Source organism: Cupressus sempervirens, chromosome 8 (assembly GCF_028749045.1).
Source record: "Cupressus sempervirens isolate cs-2001-9-10 chromosome 8, ASM2874904v1, whole genome shotgun sequence".
In the NCBI taxonomy this organism is placed as follows: Eukaryota; Viridiplantae; Streptophyta; class Pinopsida; order Cupressales; family Cupressaceae; genus Cupressus; species Cupressus sempervirens.
The window spans coordinates 312,652,608-312,679,583 of record NC_143125.1 but is presented as its reverse complement, the minus strand read 5'-3'; the positions used below and the strand labels follow the sequence as shown (position 1 = coordinate 312,679,583).

Genomic DNA, 26,976 nt, shown 5'->3' with positions numbered 1-26,976 from the left:
CGAGCCAAAATTTCAATAGGTGTCGAGCCACAATTGGTGCCGAGCAAGTCAGAATGTTCATGTGCCGAGTGATCCAGGAAATGTTCATGTGCCGAGTAATTCAGAAATGTTTAGATGCTAAGCAATACAGTGTTTAATAGGTGCAATACAATGTTGAACAAGTGTCGAGAAAACCAGGAAAGTAATAGATGCTGAGCAATCTAGGAATCAATTCATGTCGAGCATCAGTAATGTAATGAGTGCCGAGTAACTCAGGATCAACATAAGAGTTTGTGCTTTCACAAACTAAGATGTAAACCATTTTTGGAGCCAACCTAGAGAAATTTTGAAGGAGAAAAAGGATAAGGATGAATCATTTACATTCCCTATGCAATCTGCATGCAACCAATTGGAAAAATGGAGAAGGCATGCAACCAAGGAGAAAAATCCAAGGTATGAGCACAAATTTGAGATTAATAAGGATCATAGATCCATACCTAACCCTAAGTCTTCACATTCTTTATAAGGAGGTTGAAAACCCATTGCATATGTGGATGAGAACAGTGTATCGGAACACTATAGCGAAATCTCAGTGAGAAGAAGGAAAGACTTAGTGGAGCAGAGCAACAATTTCATATCAAGTTGATCAAAACAATACAAGAGACAAGGAACACATAGAGAGATAAGATCAAGCAAGGATCAGAATGAGAAGAGCAGATCTAGTACCTAAATCTAGCAATTTGAGATTGCATTCAATTAGGTCAAATGTTTTAATACTCTCTCACAATTGTATTAGATGTTGAAATCCTATATTGATAGGTTAGCTTAACAGCTAGGTAGGAGAAACTTTGGAGAAGGTATTGAAAATCCTATGTATTAGGTGGGTTTAACAACCTATTGTAAATCCTTTAACAGGGTGACATTTCATGTAAGTGTTTGTAAATCCTTTAACCAGGTCACTATTGACACAGTGTAAAGCCTTTAATAGGGCAGGCCTTTCACAGGGCAGACCATGAGAAGTGGTTGAACATTGATTCCTGCAGTGATTTTTGTGGGTGTCATCCCCACCCCAGTTTTAACTTCTTATTCCTGAAGGGATTTTGGGTTACCAAATCTTTGTGTTATGTGTTGATGCAAGCTTTCATTTCCTGTTTGTTTATATGTTTACATGCATGCAATTTACTTTCAATTATATGTTAATAAGGGTCTAAAAGGATAAAAATTGGTTACTTATGATTCACACCACCACCCCCCCCCCCCCGCCCTCTCAGAAGTACTCTTCCCATTTGAATATTCCAACGTAACATTACTATGTACCAAAATGGATTTGGTCCTATGTTTAACCTTGAAATGATACGATTATTCCATCTCATTCATGGAAATCTATGTTATGCAATAATCTATGAGATGATTTAATATTTGGCACAAAATCCCAATAATAGATATGATATTCCTCGAATTGAGTTCTATTTATTTTTTCAAGAAATCATAAAAGACATAAGTATATGGCTTCAACTAGCCATAATAGCAAAAAAGGAATTAAATAGATGTTGCCTACCTAGAAGAGATACATATGAATGTCCATGTGTTCAATGAAATAGGTAATGACTATGAATAAGCATTTGCCCCATTACTAGATCAATTATTTAGCTTGATTCCTTTCTAGCTAGTACATGGGCTTGTGACTGTCATGATGTCACCGATGTTAAGATGTGACAAATAAATGTAGCCATCTTATAGAAAGCATGATCCATATAGCCATTTACATGTATTAAGTAGGTCCTTCTCACTAATGAGTTTCCAAAAACTGATTACTTTTTTTTAGCCACCTTTGGTTGTCTTTAGTTCTTTAAGTAGTGGGACACATGCCCATATTCTATGGTTGGATTCCAACTAAAATTGGTGTTTGATTAAAGTTTTCCACCTAAAAAATGGATATAAATATATGGGGTTTGTGGTTCTAGGCATCATAGATTAGGGTATTGAATGAGTGTTAGCATTGAGTATGAGTATTGAGCATCTTGATAAATAATAAAATTGATAGTATTATAAAGTATTTCCCCTTTGTTTTGTCATATTTCTTCGAGTCTTGAGTTTTGAGTTAAAATAACATTTCTATGAAAATTTATTGAGCTAGCTAATTATAGCTAAATCCATTGTAAGCCAAAAATTGTGCATTTAAATATGTACATGGAATTTTTTTTAACAACAAATGTTGTTTGTTGAACATTAGTATTTTTAAATTTATGATCCCAACATTCGAGTGTAAGGTAGAATACAAGGTTCACTAGTATTCACAAACAAGCTAGGAGACTTAGACATATCTCCTTACTTACATTGGAAGGAAGGGTGGTCCATAAGGCTAGAAGAGGCTCATGTGCCAATAAGATGCATTGATTATTTCACTATTGAGTTGAGATGATGGATATGTAAACTAGGAATGCGAAGTGGAAGTATGGAAAGAAATTAGGCATATAGGAATGTAAACAAATCTAAACAACAAATTTAAATTAGCAAATAGATTTGAATCGATATTGTAACTACTAGTGATGGGAACTGTAGTCCAAAATAGATGGCACAGGGTGCCCTTGAGGGTCTGAGGCAAGTTGGAGGTCAGGGATGAGTTAGACTCACCCTGTTCCAGTTAAGGTCAAATGCAACTTTTATTGATTAAAATTATTTGTCTAACTTTTTAGGCATTGTTTTCATACTTGTGCCACCTTAACCTTTACTTGCACATATCATAGTAAGAAAATCAATCATGGAAATGGGTTTGACTTGGTCAAAACTCTACATAGATATCAACCATAATTTATTTTTTAAAAAAGAAGAAGGAAATGAAGCATGTTGCCAATAGTAGAGGCTTAATAAGAAGGATTAAAAAGTATTATACCTTGACGATGAAAATGCTTCTTGAAATCAGATATAGGTGTTGATGCAATAACATGAATCTGCAAGACTTAAAAGGACATCACAAAAGACATACTTTCATGATGATTCTTGAATGCTTACCACCAATGAAGGATGAAATGCCTTGGTTTCTTGAAATGCTTGAATGGATTTTTGATTACTTATGGACGGGTCTCAAAATAAGGGAGGTAACTTGATTTTGTACCTTATCTAACCCATTTGGGGCCCAAAACTTGAAGAGAGACAATTAGGATAAAAATTCTTGCTAAAAACACAAATGAAAAATGTAATTTAAATTTCTTTGCAAGTTATGGGGTACCAAACAACTTCCTAGGTATAAGGTGAGCTAGATTCATCCTATACTTATAAACTCAACATATATCTATATTTTCGAGCTCAAATTCAAATTAGGAGCCAATCCAGGATTAAGATTTCAAAAATGTATTTAAAGTTGAGGTTGAACATGAGGTGAATACAAAATACCACCCATAATTAAATTGGGCATTTGTATGTAAGATGTAAACAAATGAGAGAAAATAATGAAAGAGACACACTTTAAATTAAGGGCTTGCACCATAGAGAAGCCAAATTTAAATATTTATAAATCAAATGTGTAACAAAGCTCTATGATGTATGGGATTATGATCACATACTAAAATAAGTACTAAATAAGTATAAATTGAAGGTGCTTATAAGTTACGATGGTATAATAAGAAATAACATCAAATTTATGTAGAATGGAGAAAAACTCTTATACATGTTTTTATATTCTATAAATATAATCTAATATTGTGATATATAAGTAATTTAGAATCAAACTTTTAACACCCATTCAAATCTTCTAATTATAGACCTTTTAGAGAATATATATATATATATATATATATATATGCCCTATGATAGCCACATCAACCCAAATAAACAAGTTCGTGGAAAAATAAGTTCCTTCCATAGATAATAATGTGACATATGGAATATTACTAAGCACGAAAATATACCCTATTTTGAATATACATTATTCATAGCCCCCCTCTCAAGGGACCAATGTTTTGTTTTGAAAAATCGCCAACGGGCATTTTTGACGAGTCAATAAGCCACTTTAGCTGCTCGTAAATATTTATTATTTCCCAATTTTACATGACTGCCGTTGATCTTTCTTCACATGGGAAAAGGCAGGGAGGTTTAGAAAGACGTGTAAACAAAACAAAACAACAAAAATAAGGATTATAGGATTGCCCCAGCGCAGAACTAAATTCCCCCATCAACGGTAACGCAGGCAGAACACATCTTCTCATCGTCTATGCTGTGGTGCTCTGCATTTATGCAGAGCTATTGCAGCTGTGATTTATAACAGGAATCGGCCTCTAGATCTCTGGACTTATCTTCGCCACAGATAAAATTTACAACCAGAGATAAAATTTACACGTTTTGATCGGCATCAGCTTGTGCTTTCTTCGTCTCTGAAGAACAAATCAGTTCAAGAATGGACATTTTCAGGAAGAAACCCACGGCTAAAGGTAATCCTGCGTTGATTCCACTTGTTGTAATACTGTTTGTTGTTGAAGTGGGAATAGAAAAGTATGTTCTCTAATTATGTAGACTGCTGTGTAAATGACTTGTGTTTCTGGAATGCAGAGGCCCTCCGTACAAGCAAGCGGGAGATGGCAGTTGCAACAAGAGGTATATTCCGCGGTTTGGTAACACAAAAATCTAGGGTTGTTATTTTAGCAAGAATATATCGTTCAGGTTCTCGCCTAGGGTTCGCCTTTTCGAAAGTATGCAATGGAGACAAGGTGTAAAAATGGCCTCTTTCTACGCGAGTTTGATTTTTCTTGGCGTCATGTTAAGGTTTTTAAAAAAGGATATGTGCAAAGACCATTGACACTTTTTTGGGAAGCAATTCACATTTTGGATCACATTCCGCGATCCATCATCAGGATGAAAATTTCTTGATGGTTTCATAAGTGCGCATAACTGAGGCGTTTTGACTATCGTCAAGGACTGTGGAAGCCTTGAAACATTTAGTGTTAGTGCTTTTGATGGAAACCTTAGAACACATTACTCAAGTGTCTCGGTTGAACCCCTATTGATTCTATAATTAGCAACTTGAAAAGTCTTCTGTCCATGTTCAAATACTTGGAATTTCTCTTTTTTGAGCAAGTTCTATCCAGCTGTGAGAGAAACCTGTGGAGAATCCAGAACCATGTTTCTGAACCCAAAGAAATTCTTCAATTGCGGACACTGTAAAGTAACTTTTAAAACTTAAAAATTGAAGTTTGGTGGAAGGTCTCCAACATGAATAAATTTGATTGCGTTTTCATATGCAGCACAAGGAATTTACGAAGAATTAAAAAAATGTAGCATACTTGAAATTCAAATGGCTTTTTTGTGATTTTTCCTTGAATTCTCATTAGAGCAAACACTTTCTCATACTTTTTCACTTTGCGTTCCAATGAACTGTCTGGATTGTTTCGTAAACCATTATGATGAATAACCTGAGAACTGGAAGACAGTTATTGAAGTATGAGATAAATAAGCACTGGCAAACTGTCACTTAGTCACAATGATGTAATTTTTTGCAGCCCTATGAACGTGTACTGACAGTGTTAACATCATTTTCTCTTGTTCTTTAAACATATATGTAATGATAATGTTGTTTATTTTCTCAATTTTATAGATACACAAGATTGACCGTGTTATCCTTTGCTCATTTGTTTCTAAATTGTCACTTCTTTGTTACACTGCTGGTTGTATATTTCAGGTATTGAGCGTGAGATCACAACACTGCAATTAGAGGTGTGTAAGAAGTATAAATCTCTGTTTTGAAGATTAGTAATTTCCAGAGAAATCTAATATAATTTATTGATTTCAAATGACGCATTGCAATATGTTTGTGAGTGATAAAAACTTGTTTGTGATTTGATTGCTTAATGGCAGGAAAAAAAACTTGTTGGTGAGATTAAAAAGACTGCAAAAACTGGAAATGAGGTGAGCTGTTTTATCTATTTGAAGTGGATCTCTAGAATGGATTGATAAGTTAAATAAGTTTTTGGCCTGATCAATAAATCTTTGATATGAGCAAAGGCCGCCACAAAAATTTTAGCTCGCCAGCTTATTCGATTGAGACAACAAATTGCTAATTTGCAAGGTAGCCGTGCACAAATGCGCGGAGTGGCAACACATACACAGGTGTGATCTCTTTAATATGCTATTAGTATTTGATTTTTGTATGCATGCCAACATTAGAGTTTCTTGCAAAATTATTTTCTCTAAGTGCTTTGCCTTATTCTTGCAGGCTATGTATGCCAATACCTCTGTTGCTGTGGGTATGAAAGGTGCCAGCAAAGCAATGGCAGCTATGAATAAGGTATCACTTCAATTTCTCGTAAATCCCTTTTCAATCCAAATGTTTCCACTGTGAGTGATCTTAGAATCAGCAGAAATATTGTAATTTTTTGCATTTTCTCTATGGATTGTCAAAATGGAGAGAGCACATGCAAAAAATACTCATATGAATGGTTATTTATCTCTTATAGTGTTCTGAACAGGATATGTATTCCTCACCTTTCAGAATTTGTAGTTTTGCTATGTTTATCACCATATTTTTTCTGGACTTTCTACTGTATTTCAAAGAGTGTGTTTGCTTTTAATCTTGTGATGATTAGCAGCTTATTACATGCTTTGTATCTGAATAAACTTTAGCAGTGTTTTAAATAAAAAAGTTATAGCATAAACATGGAATAACTTTGTATTTCGCTTTCTATTGGGTGGACAGCAAATGGAACCGGCAAAGCAGGCTAAGGTGATGCAAGAATTCCAAAGGCAGACGGCACAGATGGATATGACGGTAATTTTTGTGATTATTTATTTCTAAAAAATAGCAATAGTATATCATGGCATCATATTTCATTGGTACCATTTTCTCGTTTATCAGGATTGTCTTGATGCTTTCTTAATGCTTTCATTTGTGACTATGTCATTTGTGATTTCTAAAAAGGAAAAAATGTATAGTTCGTTACATTCATCACAATTCTCCATTGATTTGTTTACTGTTTTTCCCAATGAGTCATCATTTTCTGAGAATCTGTCTACTTCTCACATTTTCAGGGTTTCTTTTAAAGGTGTTGTAATATAAAAAAAAATAATTTGTGAAAAATATCTAGTTACTGATCCACAAACTAGCATGGATGGTTCATTGCATCGTTCAGCACAAATGAATTGTGACCAATTTCATGGCCAATTAAACAACACCAATTCTTGAAATTTAGATGTGGTTCAATAACTCTTTAATGGCTATGATCTCTTATTCACATTCTATGCAACCCTTCACATGAAAAATCATGCTAAATACATTGCATATTTTTAATTGTAAAGCCTTCTGCCTGTGCTTCTAATATGATGTCAAATTCCAGTACTAACCCCATGCTAGTATCTCTATTCACAGTCTATGCAACCCTTCATGTGAAAAATCACACTAAATACGTTGCACACATTTATAAATTGTAAAGCCTTCCATCCATGCTTCTAAAATGATGTGCTATGCTTCTCTCAATGCCAAAATCCAGTACTAATTCCATGCTAGTACCTAGTGGCAAGCCTTATTTTTTAATAATCTGAGGCATATATATAGACTCTAGCAGAACACTACCTCACTATGTTACCCCGTGTTTCTGGGAGGGGAGGACGGGGAATGGGGTTTGTGGGACAGATTTTTTTTCCTGGAGCAGGGGATGGCAGTGGGGACAGCTATATAAAAATAGGAAAAAATAAATATATACAGGGAAATTTATATAGTCATATGAAAACATGGATAAAGCATGCTTATAAACATTATAGAACCTTAACATATAACTTTTGTGTTAAATAATTCAAATTGAGAGTTCACATGAGAGTGTAAGTCAAATCCTTATCAAAACTAAAATCATTTTCAAATTAATTTTATGGGATAGCCAGGGGGTGAGTTTCTGAGATTCCAGAATGTCCCCGTTTCTGGGGCAGGTCAAATAATGCTGGAAACATGTCCCTGGGTCACACTCAGTGCCTCATCATTTTGTATTGTTTACAAGATGAAAACCCATTAACTTGCTCTAGGTGATTCATCTTCCTAGACAATTGCTTGAATTTCCAAGGAGCAAAAACTCATTTTGGTGTCTAGTACTGTCTTCCTTCACTCAAAGCTTGGATAATTACATAGAATTCTTGGTCAATGACAGTATTTATGGCTAGTCTCATTCCATTTTTCAGATTTCCACAAACGTAGGCTTCTCAGAAAAGTGATGCATACCTTTGCCAAATTAAGGCATTCTTACCATCAAGACTCCATGGCAACTAATTATGTTGAAGCACATTAGTTGAAATTTGAGAGGACTTAAGGGTTGAGGAGCATCTAGCTGAACAAATAATCTAAGAAGATAGTGATTTGAACCTGCTACGGGAAGAACAAAAGATTCAGATGATCACTCTGTAAAGCGAAGATGTGGAGACATAATACTGATCTTGTCATTCTGGAATGTAACAAAAGCCTTTCTGCCGATTGTTCCAATTGAAATTTCTTTCTTTGGAGCTATGAACTATGTCCAAAGATCTATGAAATCTAATTCTTAGTGGGTGGTGTGGCCAGCCTCAGTTCGTTTATCCTTTGCACTTACTATATCATTTAAATCTCCTTCCAACTGAACTTCTTGATCCTTGAGAAGAAAATGCTGCTCTAAGAAATTGACCAAAGCTTCCATTTTTGGAGCAGACTTATAAATCCATAAACATTAAACAAGAAACCAGAGATGTTTGTCTTAAAGGATTTTAAAGAACAACAAATCCGGTTAGGAGGTTTACCTATAGGAGCAGTTGAAAATTTGAAATGTTTTTTTTGGTCGGTAAGAGGCCGAAGCCAAGATTAATTATTATTATGTGCTGTGATTAATTATTATTGTTATTTATTAAATTTGAGTAGACTTGAACCCAAGACCTCCTAGATAAGAGGCTCATAATTTGCCGTTGTATTGTAAGCTCTTGCCTTGAAAATGTGAAATGTTAGGCAGGTTCCAAAGAATATATAAAAATGGAGGTACCTCTCATGTCCATAGTAATTCCTTGCTACAACTTTAAGGAAAAGTAGTATTAAAAAATCATGTTTCCAAATTCGTGGTTTTAAACTAACCACCTTTTGTTAGGGCACCAAGGTTATTACCATTAGCAAAAAGCCTTTCACTGTTTCAATGAGGATCATCTTCCCTGGTCCTACATTGCTTTGGGCCTGCTACAGAAAGCCATTGAAAGCTTTTTGAGATCCTTCTAAAACTCTGATCCTTCTCAAAAATCCTCCTAAGTTAAAATAAATAGACATTCCACATTTCCTACCCTTTTTTTTTTTTTGTCATTCTTAGGAAATGCTACATTACTTGAGAGAGCCCAATGTCCAATATTCTAAGAAATGTTTCAAATCTTGATGCAATAATCCCAAAGCCAGACTAGAGTTGAGCTCCTTGAAGACTGTAAACAGCCACAGTTGTCGTGAATAGAGTTAATACTTATAGTTCTATCCTTGGGAGGATGTTGATTTCATAGGGAGAGTTAGGGCCAAAATGATTTTGAGATTCTATGAACTTGCACTAGTGAAAATGGGTCAAAAGAGAACTATTTGTGGTTACAAAGCTAGAAGAAATGTTTTTTGATTTAAGATATATAAATGTATATTCAAACATTCTCCACAATGTTGATCCCATCAGCTTGATGATTTGAACTATCCTTAAAGAATAATTTCCAGATCTGTGTGCAACCTTAAAAATAAACACAGATGGAAAGCATGGAACTCTTAAACAACAGTAAGGAATAAGCTACATTCCCTTAGTTAGCAGCAATCAACACATTGTTGGAACAATATAATGATTAATGAAGTACATAGTTCCTGACTTTTGTTGGCAGCATTACTATGCCTTATTTGTCAATTTACTCAAGAGATGCATTCAGTGCAACACTCAGAAATGAATAACAGCTGCACACAGCCAGCACAGAAAGTATTCCAGATTGTATTACACAGAAACAGATCTCTCCAACATACTATGTCAGAATAAAAGGAGTCTCATGGCTAGATAGGGAGAGTGCAACACCATTATCCAGAAATCCATGCTAATAGCAGGAATGTATCCACACCCAGCAAACAGGGTTCAAATATAAACATAACCCACATACCATCGTGCTGAGAACTGAATATTCAATAAATTGATTCCTATATTATCGTGTGCTCACAAATATACTTCCTGATTTGTATGAGTTTATCATAATATAATAGCAAATATCTGTATTAAATTATTACTGAAATTTGTCTTCGAATAAAGACATTGCAAATTTGCTTTGGAGTGATTGCTGATCTGCAATCAGTCCATGGCGAAGGGTGTTTTCGTCCAAACCTTCAAGCTCCAAGGGTTTGCATCCTCAGAAAATCCACTCCTTCCAAGAAAGGGAATGTATTACATATCAATTTCAATAACAAAAATGAACATGTTTAATTCAACCACAAACCCTTCCTTATAAAATCTCCCATCAGCAGGTAGGCCTACAATCAATGCTTCAGGCTGAGATGAACATTATTAAATAAAGTGGGCAATTAAATATTATTTTGTTCAATTTGTCCTTTTTAAATAATATTATTTTTGGACAAGTTAATTAATTAACTCAATTAATGTTGCTTGTTAAAAACTGGGGACATTACATGATTCTGCAAAGGTTTCTTTTACTGAACTGTGACAATTTTTTGTGTCATCTCCCAACCTTATGATGAAAAGAGCATTTGCCTTCACAGTCCACCTCTGTAGATATATTTTTGTTCAAGGAAGATCTAGATCTTGGACAACCTTAATTTGGCATAAATTGTAAAAGACTTATTCAAGGATTCAGATCAACTTATATCAACTCACCCAAATGATGACACCTCAAAACTGTAATGAAGTTAGTATTCAAATGGTAGTTTGTAATGTCTCACCCAAAAAGAAAGAGGGAAAGGATTCTTTGGTGAGGCTACACAAAGGGACTTTCTATTGATCTTCCTTGGTATGGAATTGAGCTACAAAAGAAGTCATTGGGAAGAAAGGAGGGCATCGTATTGGGTTCCAAGTTGTTCGAATCTGTTTCTTTACAAAATCTATAGGTAGTCACGTGTCTTGACAAAGTCCACTGAATTTGTATCCTCAAGCATTTCAATCTTAGAATCAACATTGGAGTTCAAGAGTGCTATTCCAGGAGTAGAATTTTGCAGACAACCCTCTGCTGAGAGGAAGAGAAAAATTGGCCACCAAGACCACTTGTTGCTCCAAAAAGGTGAAATAATCTTTTCTCAGTTGAAGACAAATTTGAATAAGGGTGTATTCTCAAAAACATGATTTTTTAGGAACACTTAAGTTACCTTCTAAAGCAGCCCTTATTTTGATGCCCTTAAGGTAGACCTAGATCTAGATCTTGCACAGCCTTAGCTTGGCATTAATTGTGAAAGACTTATTCAAGTATTCAGATAAACTCTTACTAACTCACCCGAATAATGACCTATACTGTCAAACTTTCATTGCTCTAGTATTCCAATGGTAGATGGTAAAGTCTCACCCAAACCTCTGAAAAGGAAGAGGGAAAAGATTCATGTTGAGGCCATGCAAGTGACTTTCTATCTATCTTCCTTGGTATGGAGTTGAGCTACAAAAATTTCATCTGGAAGAAAGGTGGGCGCGGTATTCGGTTCCAAGTTGTTTGAACCTTTTTTTTTTAATGGATAGTCACATGTCTTGATAAAGCCCACTAAATTTGTATTGAGCATTGCAATCTTAGAACCTACACTGGAGTTCAGGAGTGGTATCACAAGAGTAGAATTTGCAAACAACCCTCTGCTGAGAAGAGAAAAATTAATTATTGAGGGTTATTGTTTTTTGTATTCCCTAGAGGTTTTGCATTGCTCACCAGCGTCACTTGTTGCTTGAAAATGAAAAAGGCAAAATACTATTTTCTCACTTGAAGACAAATTCGAGTAAGGGTGTATTTTCAAAGAAATGATTTTTTAAAGAAGGCATAAGCTACCTTCTAAACCTGTCCTTAGTTTGATGCCGCTCAAGTATGCCCTCCTAACATTGATGGAACTTGTTGGATTTCTTGTAACAGAACATTTTCAGGTTTTTAATAATAGATTCACATATATGTCATTTTTCTTATTGCTTGTGGTGTATAAACTTTATAATTTGTTCAATTATGGACTTGTGGTTTATGATCTTTCAATGAGGAAGGAACCAACAAAATTGTGGGCAAATGACAATTTCTGATGTAGATTTCAATTTCTTGCAAAATGCGGGTATTGAAGGAAGGCTCTTTTAAAAGATAATTAGTTTTGTGTACTCTCTTGGTGCATTTTTTTTTTTCATGTGTAAAATACGGATTTTAAGAGAACCCCTAACCATGAGTAAAGGAAAAAAATGTTCGAACTCTAATTGCATAGCTAGCATGAAAATGGGATGGAGCAAGTTAAGCACCAGATTACATGGCAGGGCTGAGTGATAGACATGCATACTGAGGAGGATTAGGCACTGCTTGAAGGGTATCAGCACCTTAGAAGTGTGTGTGCAATTGGGTGTGGCCAAATTTTCAAACTCAAGTGTATAGGGCTAGGAGCTCGAGCATTTGATCACATGCTCCTTTCCTGTGCAACTTTTTTGTGGGATGGTCAGTGATGTTTTCTTGATGCGTTGATTGCATGTTATGGGTTTGTACAATTGAGTTGGAAAATTTGAAATAAGTCTTGCTTGTTGATACATGTTTCAATGTCATTTTCTTAATTATATGAGTATCTCGCTCAACAAAAGATAACCAAATTTTATCAGTCTAAGTAGTGAAATAGAGGAGCATGGTTAGCAACAAATCACATGGAATGGTTGAGTCCAAGGTGCACCTATTGTAAGAAGGATTAGTAGACACTGGTTAAAGTGTGTTGGCACCTAATTAGTGTGTGGAATTGGGTTTTCCACACTATTCCACACTAAGAGTAGGAAATCTAGTGTTTGATTCCATGTCCCCTACATCTATGACAATACACTATTGTTTTCTGTGGAATGGTTGGTAATGGTTTCTTGATGTTTGCGTGCATCTTATGATTATTCTGTAGGTGAAAAATTTGAAAAAGGTATTTCCTATGTGGTTGAGTGGGTTGTCATGTCTCAATGTCATTGACTATATTTTTGCTATTTATATGAATTGGTTACTCAACAAAAAAAACCATATTTTATTAGTTTAAGTATAAATGCAACATAAATGAAGCAATACATTCACAACAATCAGTGGGAATGATTTGACGAGGTGAAGTGGTGCAATTAGATGATTTGCTATCAAGTTTGAAATCTGAAAAATTTAATATTTTTAACTTTCAAAGTTGAACTTTAAAGAGAAAGCCTTCTAGTAAACATGAACTTGAATGGTGATTGCTTGGTCATGAATGAAACATTGTTAAAGCTCTTTGTAATGGTACATTTGGGCATCTTCAATTGTTTTAACTTTTAATTTTCATAAAACAAATAGATAATTTTGGGTTCTTTACATCTTGGAAAACAATTTCAAATCATCAGAATTTGAGATAGCATCAAGTGCTAAGAGCTTGTGGCAAGTTAGTGGAAGTGAAGTTGTTTCATCTACCAAAGGGGACACCGGGCATGTATTTGGATTGCACATGAGCTTCACCCAAACATGGAGTGATTTTGGGGCTCCATATAATGTTGAGGCATAATTTTAAATTCCAAGAGTCAACCATGAAGGTAGCATCTATGACTAAAGTTTTGTGCAGGTTAATTCGGGGCTGAGGATGTTCCAAAGAGGATATGTATCTCATTATAGAAGTTTAGGCAATTGAATTCGTGTAGAGAATTTTTCAGGTGTCATCTCTCCAATCAAGTTTATAGGATGCAGGGATGGATAGGTGCTTTGGAAGTGTTGTACCACAAATGTTATGGAAATGATCATTATGTGGGTAGGGATGGCTGGCTGTTCCTGGACAACTTGGCAAGGTAACAAAAGTAATGAAATACAAAATGTGTGCTGGTGATTTCATTCCTAGAATAGATCAAGCTGTCAAGCAAAGTACAATCAGTGGAATAATAGAAGACTATTTGTGTCTATAGATTGTTGCATTTGTATGAATGTCCAGAAATATAAGATGCAGTACAGCAGTCTGGAAGCTTTTCATGCTGAGGTGTTATTTGAAACATGATAACAGGACACAACAATCACTGCTGGTTTCCTCTCCTTAATCAGCACAAATTGTCTTCTTATTAGTCATTGAATATTGCAGCTGAAGTTTTATTAATTTGTGTGTCAACTCCTATGTGAATATTCAATTCAACATTTAATGTCATGTAATACACTTCCATAATGAATATGATGGGTGCCTTATCATATGAATTTATTATACCTTATCATATGAATTTATTATTTAAATTTCCTATCATTCTTATATCTCCTATTTTTTAATCAATGTCCCTTCTTGGTGCCTCCATATTGTCATCCAAATGTATTCCCTATTATGAAGTAATTGGAAAATATTTGCTTGTTATTAACAGTGATCAAGAGATCAATTTATACAAGAGATTGAACGATGTTTCCTTAAGAAACATTCGTAAACAACATAAACATTCTATTATAGAAACAAAAAACTAAATATTAGAAACATTCTAATATTTACAAAAGATTACAATAGATAACCATTAGATACTAAACATAGATAATAGAAACTATCTATTATCGTAATACCCCCTGTTAATGGTTAATCTATCTAGAGGACGAAGCTGTCAAAAAGCGTAAAAGACAGATTTTGTTTGCTCAAGGTGCTCTGCACTGTTCGTTGTGGGCTGCAAATCAGATTTCTTAGATAGGGCAGCTAAGCGCTTCCAACATTCAACCTTCATGTGCCCAAACTTGTGGCAATAGTTGCATTGAATCTTTTTCTTCCAGGAGCCTTCTGAATCAAGAGCAGAGGATGTTTGCTAAGAAGACTGCTGATGGTATTTTGGATAATGCTCCAAAACTTTGCAGATGAGCATAATACTCCAAAACAAACTGCAAAAAGCCATAATTTTTTATGTGAAAAATCAATCAAAACCCAACATGATTTTTGAGGTGAAAAATCAATCAAAATCCAACATGATTTTTGTGGTGAAAAATCAATTAAAATCCAACATTACAAAGCTTCGGTTTTTTTTATAGGAAAAATGGTAAAACGCAACAAATAATTTTTGAGGAAAAAATTACAAACCCACAAAGGAACCCCACACAACTTTGCGAATTATAGAATCAAATTTTTTTAAGGGAAAACTTAGAAAAATTTTTTAGGGGTAAAAAATATGAAAACCCATTAGAAATTATTTTTCAAGGAAAAAATTATGAAAACTCACCGTATTTTTTAAGGGAGGCAAAACATGAGACTTTGCATGGTAAAGTAGCACATGCAAACGACATGCAAGTACATGCAACCCTCAAAAAGTAGACCTAAAAAATTTCAAGGGTGACCCAGAAGAGTGCTCGAAAAACCAAAAAAAAAAATGTTATCGGTTTCTGGATTGGAGGCATGAAAATTGAGGCACTTAGAAAAATATGACGACAGCCCAATTAAGTTTTCGAAAAACCCACCAAGAATATGCAATCAAAAATTTTTTTCGGACTCGAAAATTAGGGTTTTGAACAAAAACGGCCCTGCTGCAAAAAAACAACAAAAAATGGCAGAAATGTGTAGAAAAATAGATGGATTTGGACAAAAATGGGTTGTAGAATCGAACCAGAAGTTGGCGGATTCAGATTTCTCAAAACGGAAATCCTAGTCGGATTATAGAGAGAGTTGGAAGCAAATATGCATGTAAATAATTTCAAAAATAAAAGACAGATAATTTCAACCAAGGAATAATAATTATTTTGAATTTTTTAAGAGTATTGGCTCTTATACCATATTACGAAGTAATTGAAAAATATTTGCTTGTTATTAACAGTGATCAAGAAATCAATTTATACAAGAGATTGAATGATGTTTCCTTAAGAAACATTCGTAATTCTATTCTAGAACAAAAAATTAAATATTAGAAACATTTTAATATTTACAGAAGATTACAATAGATAACCATTAGATACTAAACAGAGATAATAGAAACTATCTATTATTGTAATATTCCCATCTAGGAAACACAATGGAACATTGTACACAAGCATCAACAAACATGGCAAGGATTTCACAACTCTATTATTTTGTGCAACTCTTTTTCAAATCAAAGGAATTAGACATGGAGAATGAGAAAGGGTTTGCAGCATATCAGCTTGGTACTGAGTTCTTGGAATATCCTAAGTCTGTCTAGGCAGCACAGCTCACATTGCACACACAAACACCATCAAACATGTAGTGGATTTCGTGGCTTCCTATCATGTTGCAGAACAATTTCAAATTGGAGATAGCATTAATGGCTGAGGGCTTTTGGCAGAGGGCTGAGGGCGTTTGGGTTGAGTTGTTCCAATTGCCTAGGATGAAAAATATATGAATAAGGTTCATTCAGAACCACATTGCACATGTACTTCATCATTTCAAGGGCAGCAAGTAGATGTGGTTTGTATTGCAGTAATTTGTTCAATAAAGTGGGTACTCAAACATTGCAGTTTTTAAATACACGATCAATCTTTTTTGGAGTGTTGAAGGAGTTCAAGGAGGACAATTATTGTTCTTGAGAGCCTAAAGGTACTACATGCTGTTTTTCTCTCTATTAGGGTCATGATGAAGGACAAGAATCAAGGTGTGGCAAAAATTGATGGCTCATGCTCACAAGAAAAACTCTTGAAGTTGTGATAACTTGGTTTGACACAACATGCATTTATGTCAAGGGGCGACAACGAAATATGGCTGTTGGGAAAATCAAGTTAAGGACATAAATCTAAGGGATCACTTGGGAAGTAATGATAGTGAGAAAATAGGGTTCTCATGATGTCGATCACAATTGTGGTCACTAAGGCAAAGAGAAGAATAGCGAGGAATGTTCCTACCATGGTAAGTTAGTGTGCACAGAATATTCTTGTTGGAAGAAGAAAAATCTTGTGGAGGAGTTTGAACAGAATATTCTTGGCTGTTGGGAAAATCAAGTTAAGGACATAATCTTAAGGGATCACCTGTGTAATGTCCTCATCCTTTTAGCATCTCAGTGGAGTTCTTAGCCTTTACATTCTCTGAAGGCTAAGTGGAGAAATAAGGAGAAATTGATTAAATTAATTTCTTATAAAGTCATTAAATAAATTAAAATTAAAAGGTGACTTCATATTTAATTAATTTAATTTTCTAGGAGCACAATTAATTATTGTATTGCAAGGGAGAAGCTTCTAGAGAATGCAATTAAATAATATTTTATTTCCTTCTAGAATGGTGAAGGGAAAGAATAAATAGAGGTGAGAGCTTTATTGTTAATCATCTAATTATTGTGAATTGCAATTGATAAGAACTTGAGAGAAGAAACTAAGGTTTCTAATTTCAGTCAGCCATTGGAAAACGTCAACTCTTCAATGTTGCAACTATTTGAGGTGGTGAAATATCCATTGAATTTGGTATTTAGGAGAGTTTCAATTCAGGAGTTCTATTTGTGCTTAAATTGGAGAATACATTTATTGTTGGTTGCTACAGTACACAAGAACAATGCCGCGTTACAGTACTTATGCTTGATTCATCTCCATTCTTGGGCATCACTATTATCAGGTTCCTCTTGCAACTATTAATAGTTAGCATTGTAATCTTTAGGCATATGTTCAGAATCAGATTTTGGCATTATTGTAGTCATTATTGTAAGCCCATTTGTCTTGGCAAACTCATAGCAACATTGTACATGAGAATGAATTCAATAAAGGAGACAAATGTTGCATACCATTTGTTTGACGAAATGTCCATCTAATAGCATATATGATCAGCATAATAGTGGTATGTCAATTGTTTGTAAAAATGTCAATTGGCTGTAGGTATGCATTACATATCTAGTTTCTATGTATATGCATTGAAAATATCAAAAGAAGTGCACTTGCATATTAGTTCATTGTAAGAGGCATTGTAATATCATTTGTGAACATTCTAAATTTCTTAGCATTGAAAGGCAGTATACAAGTGTTTGATAAAATTCCTTGAGCTAAAATTAGTCATTTTGGGCAAGAGATATTACATTGGTATCAGAGCTAAATCCTGCCATCCTAAGGGTTTAGCAATCACATGTAGCCACTTGGGGTTGGCTCTCACAGATTTCCCACTCGCAAGCAAGCTTTGTTTGATAGGAAACAAGATTTTGATAGGCAACCAAACACCATGGGTAACAGGCAAGAGCGTAGCCCATCAAGAGACAACAGGAATGAGGATTAGGAAACAAGGGAATTCTTTAGAGCAATGGTTACAGTACAAGAGCGGATGGCTTAGGCTTTGCAGACACTCACCACCATGGTTGAGCGCATGAACTCACAAGATAGACAGAATCAGGAACAAGGGGATAACAGGAGTGCAATGGGATCGCTTAGAGCTCATAGAACTCATTCCAGGACAGCAAATAGGCCTACACGTCCTACCTTTGTTAGAGAGGAATCAGTACATGAGCCAACAGAGGAAGCTGAGGATGAGACGTTTGCAGATATCCTTATGGCTGCAAATGATGAATGAGAATTATTAGTTCCTCAAGTTCGGGAGAGGATGACCTTTGAACACTTTTTAAATCAGAGGAGAGAACATTACAGGTCACTCAAATAGGATAGGAGGCCTAGGGGTCAAAATAGTGAGTTGAAGAGGGCTACAGGCAAGCTTAGTATGCCTACATTTGATGGGAGTGTTAAGATGACAATTCAAGCTTGGATTCATAAGCTTGACACATTTTTGGCACTGAGGCCAATGACAGAGATTGAAGCTATCAAATACGCCACTTTGCATTTGGAGGGAGTAGCACATGATTGATGGTACCATGGTATGGTAATACTTCAGCATAATCAGGTGACAAAGCACCAGGACTTTGTGGATAGGTTGGTTGAAAGATTTGACAAGAAAGATCCAGAGGTTTACTTCCGGGAATTAGCACAGCTGAAACAAACAGACAACTTGGAGTATTTCATTGGTGAATTTCAACGGTTGGCAGTCATGGTGCCAAACATTTTAGAGCGTAGATTGATAGTTCTTTTCATTGAGGGTCTATTTGAACCATTGAGAGGTTGGATAAAGACATTTGATCCCATTTCTTTACAGGAAGCTATGAAAAAGCCAAGAAGTATGGAACATGCAGTCCCATCAAACAAATTTCAGTCCAAAGGAGCATCTTCTAGTAAGGATAACAAACCATTTTATAAAAAATCAGAGAGGACTGATTTTAACAATGATTCTAAAGATTAAACTCCAATGCCTTTTGACAGAGAAATATTAAATGATTTGAGGAATAAAAAATTATGTTTCTATTGTAAGGGGCCCTATGATGCAAACCATGATTGTCCTCTTAGACCAAATGGCAAAGCTAACAGAGTTATGTGGGCATACTATGAGGAATCAAAATTAGATAATTCAGACCAGTAGTCTGATATAGAAGAAATAGATGGTGAAAAAAAGGAAGACAACGCTGAAAACTTGTGTAAAATGGAGTCCCAAGGATGGGGAAGGAGATGGGCAACTTAGGGAAGCTTGTCTCACTAGTATTAAGCAAGAAGGATCATTTTGTATGAGAGGAGTACTTGCTGGACAATGAGTTATGACTTTGGTTGATACTGGTGCCATTCATAATTTCATTGATGCTAGGTTGGTGCAGAAATGTGGCAGACAAACAAAGGATTTTGGGGGAATTAGAGTGAGGGTAGCTGATGGCTATGTCCTCAATTGTGATCGTAAGACCACTGGACTCCCATTGGAAGTTAATAATTATGCCTTTAAGGCTGATTTCTATGTTGTGTCTATGGGAGATACAGATATAGTCCTTGGGATGAGTTGGTTGCCCAATATTCGTGAGTTCACTCTTAATCTCAAGGAGATGGAGATGAGGTTTAAAGTGAACGGGAAGACACAGATTCTTAAGGTAATCTGGGATAGTGATTTCAGAATGGTCTCTTTCCAGAGGATGGCTAGATTGATTTGACATGATCCGGTAGAGTGGGCAGCAGAGTGCATGTTAATGCCATCACAGGAGGGACATCAGAAGACTGAATATCCTCTTGATATTCAGGAGCTTAGAGTTAAACACTCTAAGGTGTTTAGTGACATTCGACCAGGTAGACCATCGGATAGGGGTATTGAGCACATCATTGAGTTAGAGGAGGGGGCTAAGTCCATCATGACTACACTTTACAGGCATTCGAAGAGGTTGAAGGATGAAATTGAAAAAGCCATAAAGGAGTTACTTGCTATGGGCCACATTAGACCAAGTAAGTCTCCTTTCGCTTCTTCAGTGGTGTTGGTGAAAAAGAAGGATGGGACATTGAGGATGTGCTTTGATTACAAGGTGCTTAATAGGAAGATAATTAAAAATAAGTACCTCATTCCCAGGATCGATGAGCTAATAGATGAGCTTCATGGATTTTGCTTCTTCTCAAAAATAGATTTGAGATCAGGTTATCACCAAATCAAGGTTAGAGAACAGGACATCGAGAAGACAGCCTTTAGATGTCATTGTGGTCATTTTGAGTTTGTAGTTATGCCATTTGGGCTAACTAATGCACCTGCTACTTTTCAGGCAACAATGAATAGGGTTTTCCATCCTCAGTTGAGGAAATTTGTACTTGTCTTCGATGATATCTTGGTGTACAATAGATCTTGGGAGGAGTGCTTGGTTCACCTTGACACGGTGTTGGATATATTGGGTAGAGAATCCTTGTATGCAAAGGAGTCGAAATGTGATTTGGGTATGACAAAGTTGTTGTATTTGGGTCACATCATCAGTATATAAGGTGTACACATGGATCCTGAAAAGATTTGTGCCATTGTGGAGTGGCCTTCATCGGTGAACCTTACATAATTGAGGGGCTTTTTTGGATTATGTGGTTTCTACAAGAGGTTTGTGGATGGATATTCTAAGCATGCATCACCCTTGACAGATTTGATGAGAAAGGGAGCTTTCATATGGACTCTTGAGGCACAGGAGTGTTTTGAGAAATTTAAAGAGTTGATGACTTCCTGTCCAGTGTTAGCGTTACCAGATTTCAGCAAACCTTTTGAGCTCCACTGCGATGCTTCTGGAGGGCATTGGAGTGGTACTTATGTAGGAGAAGCACCATATTGCTTATGAGAGCAGGAAATTGAGAGGGCCAGAGTGGAGCATCAGCATATATGATAAGGAGATGTTAGCCATTATGCATGCTTTGGCTAAATTCAGGCAATATTTGGTAGGTAGCAAATTTTGTATCAAAACCGACCATAATAGCCTAAATCATTTTTTGGGGCAGTGATATCTCAATGATAGGCAGCAGAAGTGGGTGAGCAAGTTACAGTCCTATGACTTTGATATTACATATTTTAAGGGGACACAGAATGTAGTTGTTGATGCTTTATCACGAAGGCCCCATTTGAGCTTATTGATGGACATATCGAAGGATTGGAGACACTTGATCCTTGCAGAGTATGCAAAGGATGCATGGATAGTCGGATTTCTAGATGGAACTATTTAGGACAGCATATACACCCTTGTGAATGAGCTCATCCATTACAAAGGGCGAATATTTTTGGTCCTAGGCTCAACAATGAGGAGGATGGTTTTGAAATCTTTTCATGATTCACTTATAGCAGGGCATCCTGGATTCTACAAGACATATTGACAGATTAGAGAGCGCTTCACATGGAAAGGGCTCAAAGCAGAGGTACTTCAGTATGCTAGGGAGTGTCCCACCTGCCAGCAGAATAAGTAGGAATACTCCTATCCAGCCGGTTTACTTAATCCACTTCCGATTCCTGATAGGAAGTGGGAGTGTTTATCTATGGACTTCATCACAAAATTGGGATTGCATATATGTGGTTGTGGATCGCCTTAAGAAATTTACAACTTATTTTTGATCACTGCTACATACACTGTTACACAGGTGGCAAAGTTGTTCTTCAAGGAGATATTCAAATTACATGGCTTACCTCGGAGCATTGTGAGTTAGGGAGTGTCCCACTTGCCAGCAAAATAAGCAAGAATACTCCTATCCAGCCGATTTACTTAAGCCACTTCTGATTCCTGATAGGAAGTGGGAGTGTTTATCTATGGACCTCATCACAGGATTGCTTAGAGCCCAAGGCAGGGACTGCATATATGTGGTTGTGTATTGCCTTAAGAAATTTACACACTTATTTCTGATCACTGCTACATACACTGCTACACAGGTGGCAAAGTTGTTCTTCAAGGAGATATTCAAATTACATGGCTTACCTCAGAGCATTGTGAGTGATAGAGACAACAGGTTTATGAGTCACTTTTGACAGGAGCTATTCAGGTTGTGTGCGACGGAGCTCACTCCGAGTACTAGCTACCATCCTCAGACAGATGGTCAGACGGAGATAGTGAATAAATGGGTGAAGGGATATCTTAGAAATTATATAGCAGGGCAATAGAAGGCATGGGTAAAGTGGATTTATCTCTATGAGTATTGCTACAATACCACTTATCACATGTCTATTTAGATGTCACCCTTTATGGCCTTGTATGGGTATGATGTAACCAATTTTATGGATCTACTTTTGAGTAACAATAGAGTGCTTGGTGTAGGTGATTTGTTACAAGAGAGTCAAGATATTGTTAAGACTCTCAAGGATAATCTAACCAAGGCATAGAATCAGCTGAAGTAGTATGCAGACCAGAAGAGGACTGAGCGAACTTTTGAGGTTGGAGATATGGTGTATCTTATGTTGTAGCCTTACCGTCAATCCACTCTCAAGAAGAGTGGTGCCGAGAAACTTAAGCCACGATACTATGGTCCATTCAGGATTATCAGGAAAGTGGGAGAGGTGGCTTATGAGTTAGATTTGTTGGCGGAGAGCAAGGTGCACAATGTTTTTCATGTGTCACGCCTCAAGAAGGTGCTAGGACATCATATTGTTCCTTCTACAGTGCTTCCACCCTTGGATGATGAGGGAAAATTGATATTGGTGCCAGAGGCTATCATTGATTTCAGGGGAAGGAACTTGAGGCGGCGTACTATAAGGGAGTATTTGGTGAAATGGAAGGACCTGCCAGTAGAGGATGCGACATGGGAGAATGAGGAGGTTTTGCAGCATCTAGACTTGAAGTTGCTTGAGGACAAGCAATTTCAAGGAGGGCAGACTGTAATGTCCCCATCCTTTTAGCATCTTAGTGGAGTTATTAACCTTTACGTTCCCCAAAGGCTAAGTGGAGAAATAAGGAGAAATTGATTAAATTAATTTCTTATAAAGTCATTAAATAAATTAAAATTAAAAGGTGACTTTATATTTAATTAATTTAATTTTCTAGAAGCACAATTAATTATTGTATTGCAAAGGAGAAGCTTCTAGAGAATACAATTAAATGATATTTTATTTGCTTCTAGAATGGTGAAAGAAAAGAATAAATAGAGGTGAGAGCTTCATTGTTAATCATGCAATTATTGTGAATTGCAATTGATAAGAACTTGGGAGAAGAAACCAAGGTTTCTGATTTCAGTTAGCCATTGAAGAACGTCAATTCTTCAATGTTGCAATCAATTTAGGTGGTGAAATATCCACTGAATTTGGTATTTAGGAGAGCTTCAATTCAGGAGTTCTATTTGTGCTTAAATTGGAGAATACATTTATTGTTGGCTGTTATAGTACTCAAGAATGATGCCGCGCTACAGTACTTATGTTTGATTCGTCTCCATTCTTGGGCATCACTATTATTAGATTCCTCTTGCAACTATTAGTAGTTAGCATTGTAATCTTTAGGCATATGTTCAGAATCAAATTTTGGCATTTCTGTAGTCATTATTGTAAGCCCATTTGTCTTAGCAAACTCATAGCAACATTGTACATGAGAATGAATTCAATAAAGGAGACACATGTTGCATACCATTTGTTTGATGAAATGTCCATCTAGTAGCATGTATGTCAATTGTTTGTAAAAATGTTAGTTGGCTGTAGGTATGCATTCCATATTTAGTTTCCATGTATATGCATTGAAAATACCAAAAGAACTGCACTTGCATATTAGTTCATTGTAAGAGGCATTGTAATATCATTTGCAAACATTCTAAATTTCTTAGCATTGAAAGGCAGTATACAAGTGTTTGACAATATTCCTTGAGCTAAAATCAGTCAGTTTGGGCAAGGGGTATTACAACCTGGGAAGTAATAATAGTGAGAAAAAATAGAGTTCTCATGATGTCGATCATAGTTGTGGTTAGTAAGGAAAAGAGAAGAAGAGCAAGAAATGTTCTACCATGGAAAGTTAGTGCATGCAGAATATTCTCATCTCAAGAAGAAAAATCTTGGGAAGGAGTTTGAGCATCATGGCAATGGTAATGGTAGTGTTCTTACTGCCCACATTTTTAAAGCTATGCATGCTCTTACTTCAAAATTTAATTTTTGTGATGTTTTTTTAGATGTAAACATCATATGATTAAGGGCAGCAGTTTCTTTTATTCTCTTGGCAAAGTTAGAGGGTAGTTGTGCTGTGCTAGAAGATGATATAATTTGGGATGTTTAATAAAGTAATTAATATTATATAAATGGTCTTTTAAGAATATTTAGTTTATTAGGTAATTTCTATTTTCTCTATTAGATAACTTAGAATCTTTCCTATTTTTTCTCAGCCAGTAATTTAGAATATTTCTATTTTCTTTCTCCATTATTTCTCTATATAAGGAGACTATATTTCAATTTGTGAATTCAATTATTGAAAGCAAAATATTGTTGCATGGTATTAGAGCAGATTGAGGGTTTTCTAATTAAAAATAAATTGTGGTCCTGTACACAAATATTTTCCAAATTTTCTCTTTCGATTTTATTATGAAAATATTACTCTGGAAAAACTCTTTATTTAATTTAATTTTTTAACAAAATCAAAGCTACTGGTTTGAGAGTTTTTAGTTATAACCTGCACGATGCTTTTTTGTGAGTTGTGGCAGCATTTTTTTTTCTGCGTGGTCTGTGCTTGTATATCTGTGAGATTTTTCTGATGCAAATTGTAATTTTTGGTTGCATTTTTAAATCTATAGTGCACCATTTTGACTCTTTTTTCCATAGTTGGAAAACTCACCAAAGCGGAAAACTCGCCACAGTCTGAAAATAAATTCGGGGAAAACTCAGCCAGTTTTCAGCAAAAACTCAGTGACTAAAAAAATTGCTTAAATTTTATTAGAAATGCATTCTTTTGCAAAATTCAATGAGAAGATACATCCAATGAGTCCATAAATGAGAACACAAAACAAATAAGCTTAGTTTAGATTTATTTAAACACAAAGTGGGTACAATCACATTCTCCCAAGGAAGATTCATGGCTGGAAGCAAAATAGTAAATAATTTATGTAAAACTAAAAGTAAATACATCTTTCCAATTACATCTTTCTTTTAGCTTTAATAAAGACTACGGAAGAGGTAGAACTAGAGGGTCTAATCTTAGAAGTCTGCACTGGCCGTGATTGTGTTCTTGTTCAGTATTTCTTAGTTTGTGGCTTGTCCTCAATCCTAGATATAGCACTGCCTTTAGCTTATCCTAGCACTAGCAGTGACTACTCATTCAACTCAACGTCATCCAATGTGTAACCAAATCCACGCCTTCCTCCATAGCCAGCCTCTTCAAATCATTGATGTCATCCTCTTTAGAAACTCCGCTCCAAACCCACTACAAATGTGTTTCAAACCCGCCTCAAGTTGGCTCCAAATTGATCGAAATTAGTTTGCAAGTGTTTGGAAGACTTTTCCGTTCTCAGCAAAATACAAGTGAAGAAATGAGAAATGAAACTGATTTGGGCCCTTTTTTTGCCTTTAATTGCTGTTATAAAACTACGACCGAGTTTTTAACAAAAAATCAGCAAGTACTTGACAAGTTCTTGCCAAAAAATCTGCAAGTTTTTGGCATCAGTAAAAGTCATAAAAACTTGCCAAGCTAGCAACTCGGAGAGTACTCTGCCAATAGTCTTTTCTCTTGTGTCATCTTTTTTTTCTTGCGACAACTAGTGTTTGAACCAGAGTTCCCAAACTCACTGTGAGTTTGGCGAGTTGGCCAGTCGAGTTATGTCAACTCAGCAACTCGGCTCACCGAGTTTTGGGGCATGATTCGCCCAATTTGCCAAGTTGGTGTAACTTGCCCAACTCGTCGAGTTCAAGCATGCATAACTTGGTTGGGTCCGGGCATAAGCTTGCACATTTACTTTGCAATTCAAAATTGGGCACAGGGGGCGAGAAGATTTATACAAATATAGCATTTAAGTATTTCCCTTTCTTATACTTAAAGTTATATTTGCATTAATACTGTCTGGATATTTGAGATAGGTTTAAGCTTTATAGGAGTTAAGATGCAAAACTTAGATTTTGGGGTTCTCAAAAATCTAACTCGCTAAAAAATGTTAAGTTGGGGCATGATTTGCCCAACTTGCCGAGTTGGTATAACTCGCCCAACTTGCTGAGTTCAAGCATGCATAACTCGGTTGGGTCTGGGCATAAACTTGAACATTTACTCTGGAATTCAAAACATGGTACATGGGGCAAGAGGATTTATACAAATATAACATTTAAGTATTTCCTTTCTTATACTTAAAAGTTATATTTGTATAAATACTTTCAGGATATTTGAGATTGGTTTAAGCTTTATAGGAGTTAAGATAAAATCTAGATTTTGGGGTTCTAAAAAAAACTCCAGACTCAACCAAATTCCAAGATTCAGCACGCCTTCAACACTCTAACCCCCATAACATATCCTCACTTTCTAAGGTCATACTGAAGTTGGACACTAAGGGTTTGTCTAAAGGTTTTAAGTTTTTAACTCATTTCATCCAAAATCCCTTTGGTTTCAATTCCATATTCTGGACAGACTTAGGTACAATTTACATTTTACGTATATGATGGATACAATTTACATTTTACGTATATGATGGATTTATCAATTATGTTCCTTGTTTATGTATGTGATGACAAATTAGCTT

The 26,976-nt window shown here is 35.8% G+C and overlaps 1 protein-coding gene across 1 annotated transcript in view; it reads left to right on the top strand.

Moving 5' to 3' along the window:
• The first annotated feature begins 4,029 nt into the window (after positions 1-4,029).
• Positions 4,030-26,976, top strand: part of VPS2.3 (vacuolar protein sorting-associated protein 2.3) — a 33,590-nt gene continuing 10,643 nt past the window's right edge. Inside the window, exons 1-7 of the mRNA XM_089797528.1 lie at positions 4,030-4,406; positions 4,525-4,569; positions 5,651-5,685; positions 5,827-5,877; positions 5,974-6,078; positions 6,185-6,256; positions 6,665-6,736. Of these exons, the coding sequence (XP_089653654.1) occupies positions 4,373-4,406; positions 4,525-4,569; positions 5,651-5,685; positions 5,827-5,877; positions 5,974-6,078; positions 6,185-6,256; positions 6,665-6,736 (414 nt within the window). The 5' untranslated portion in view covers positions 4,030-4,372. The remainder of the gene's footprint in view (positions 4,407-4,524; positions 4,570-5,650; positions 5,686-5,826; positions 5,878-5,973; positions 6,079-6,184; positions 6,257-6,664; positions 6,737-26,976) is intronic.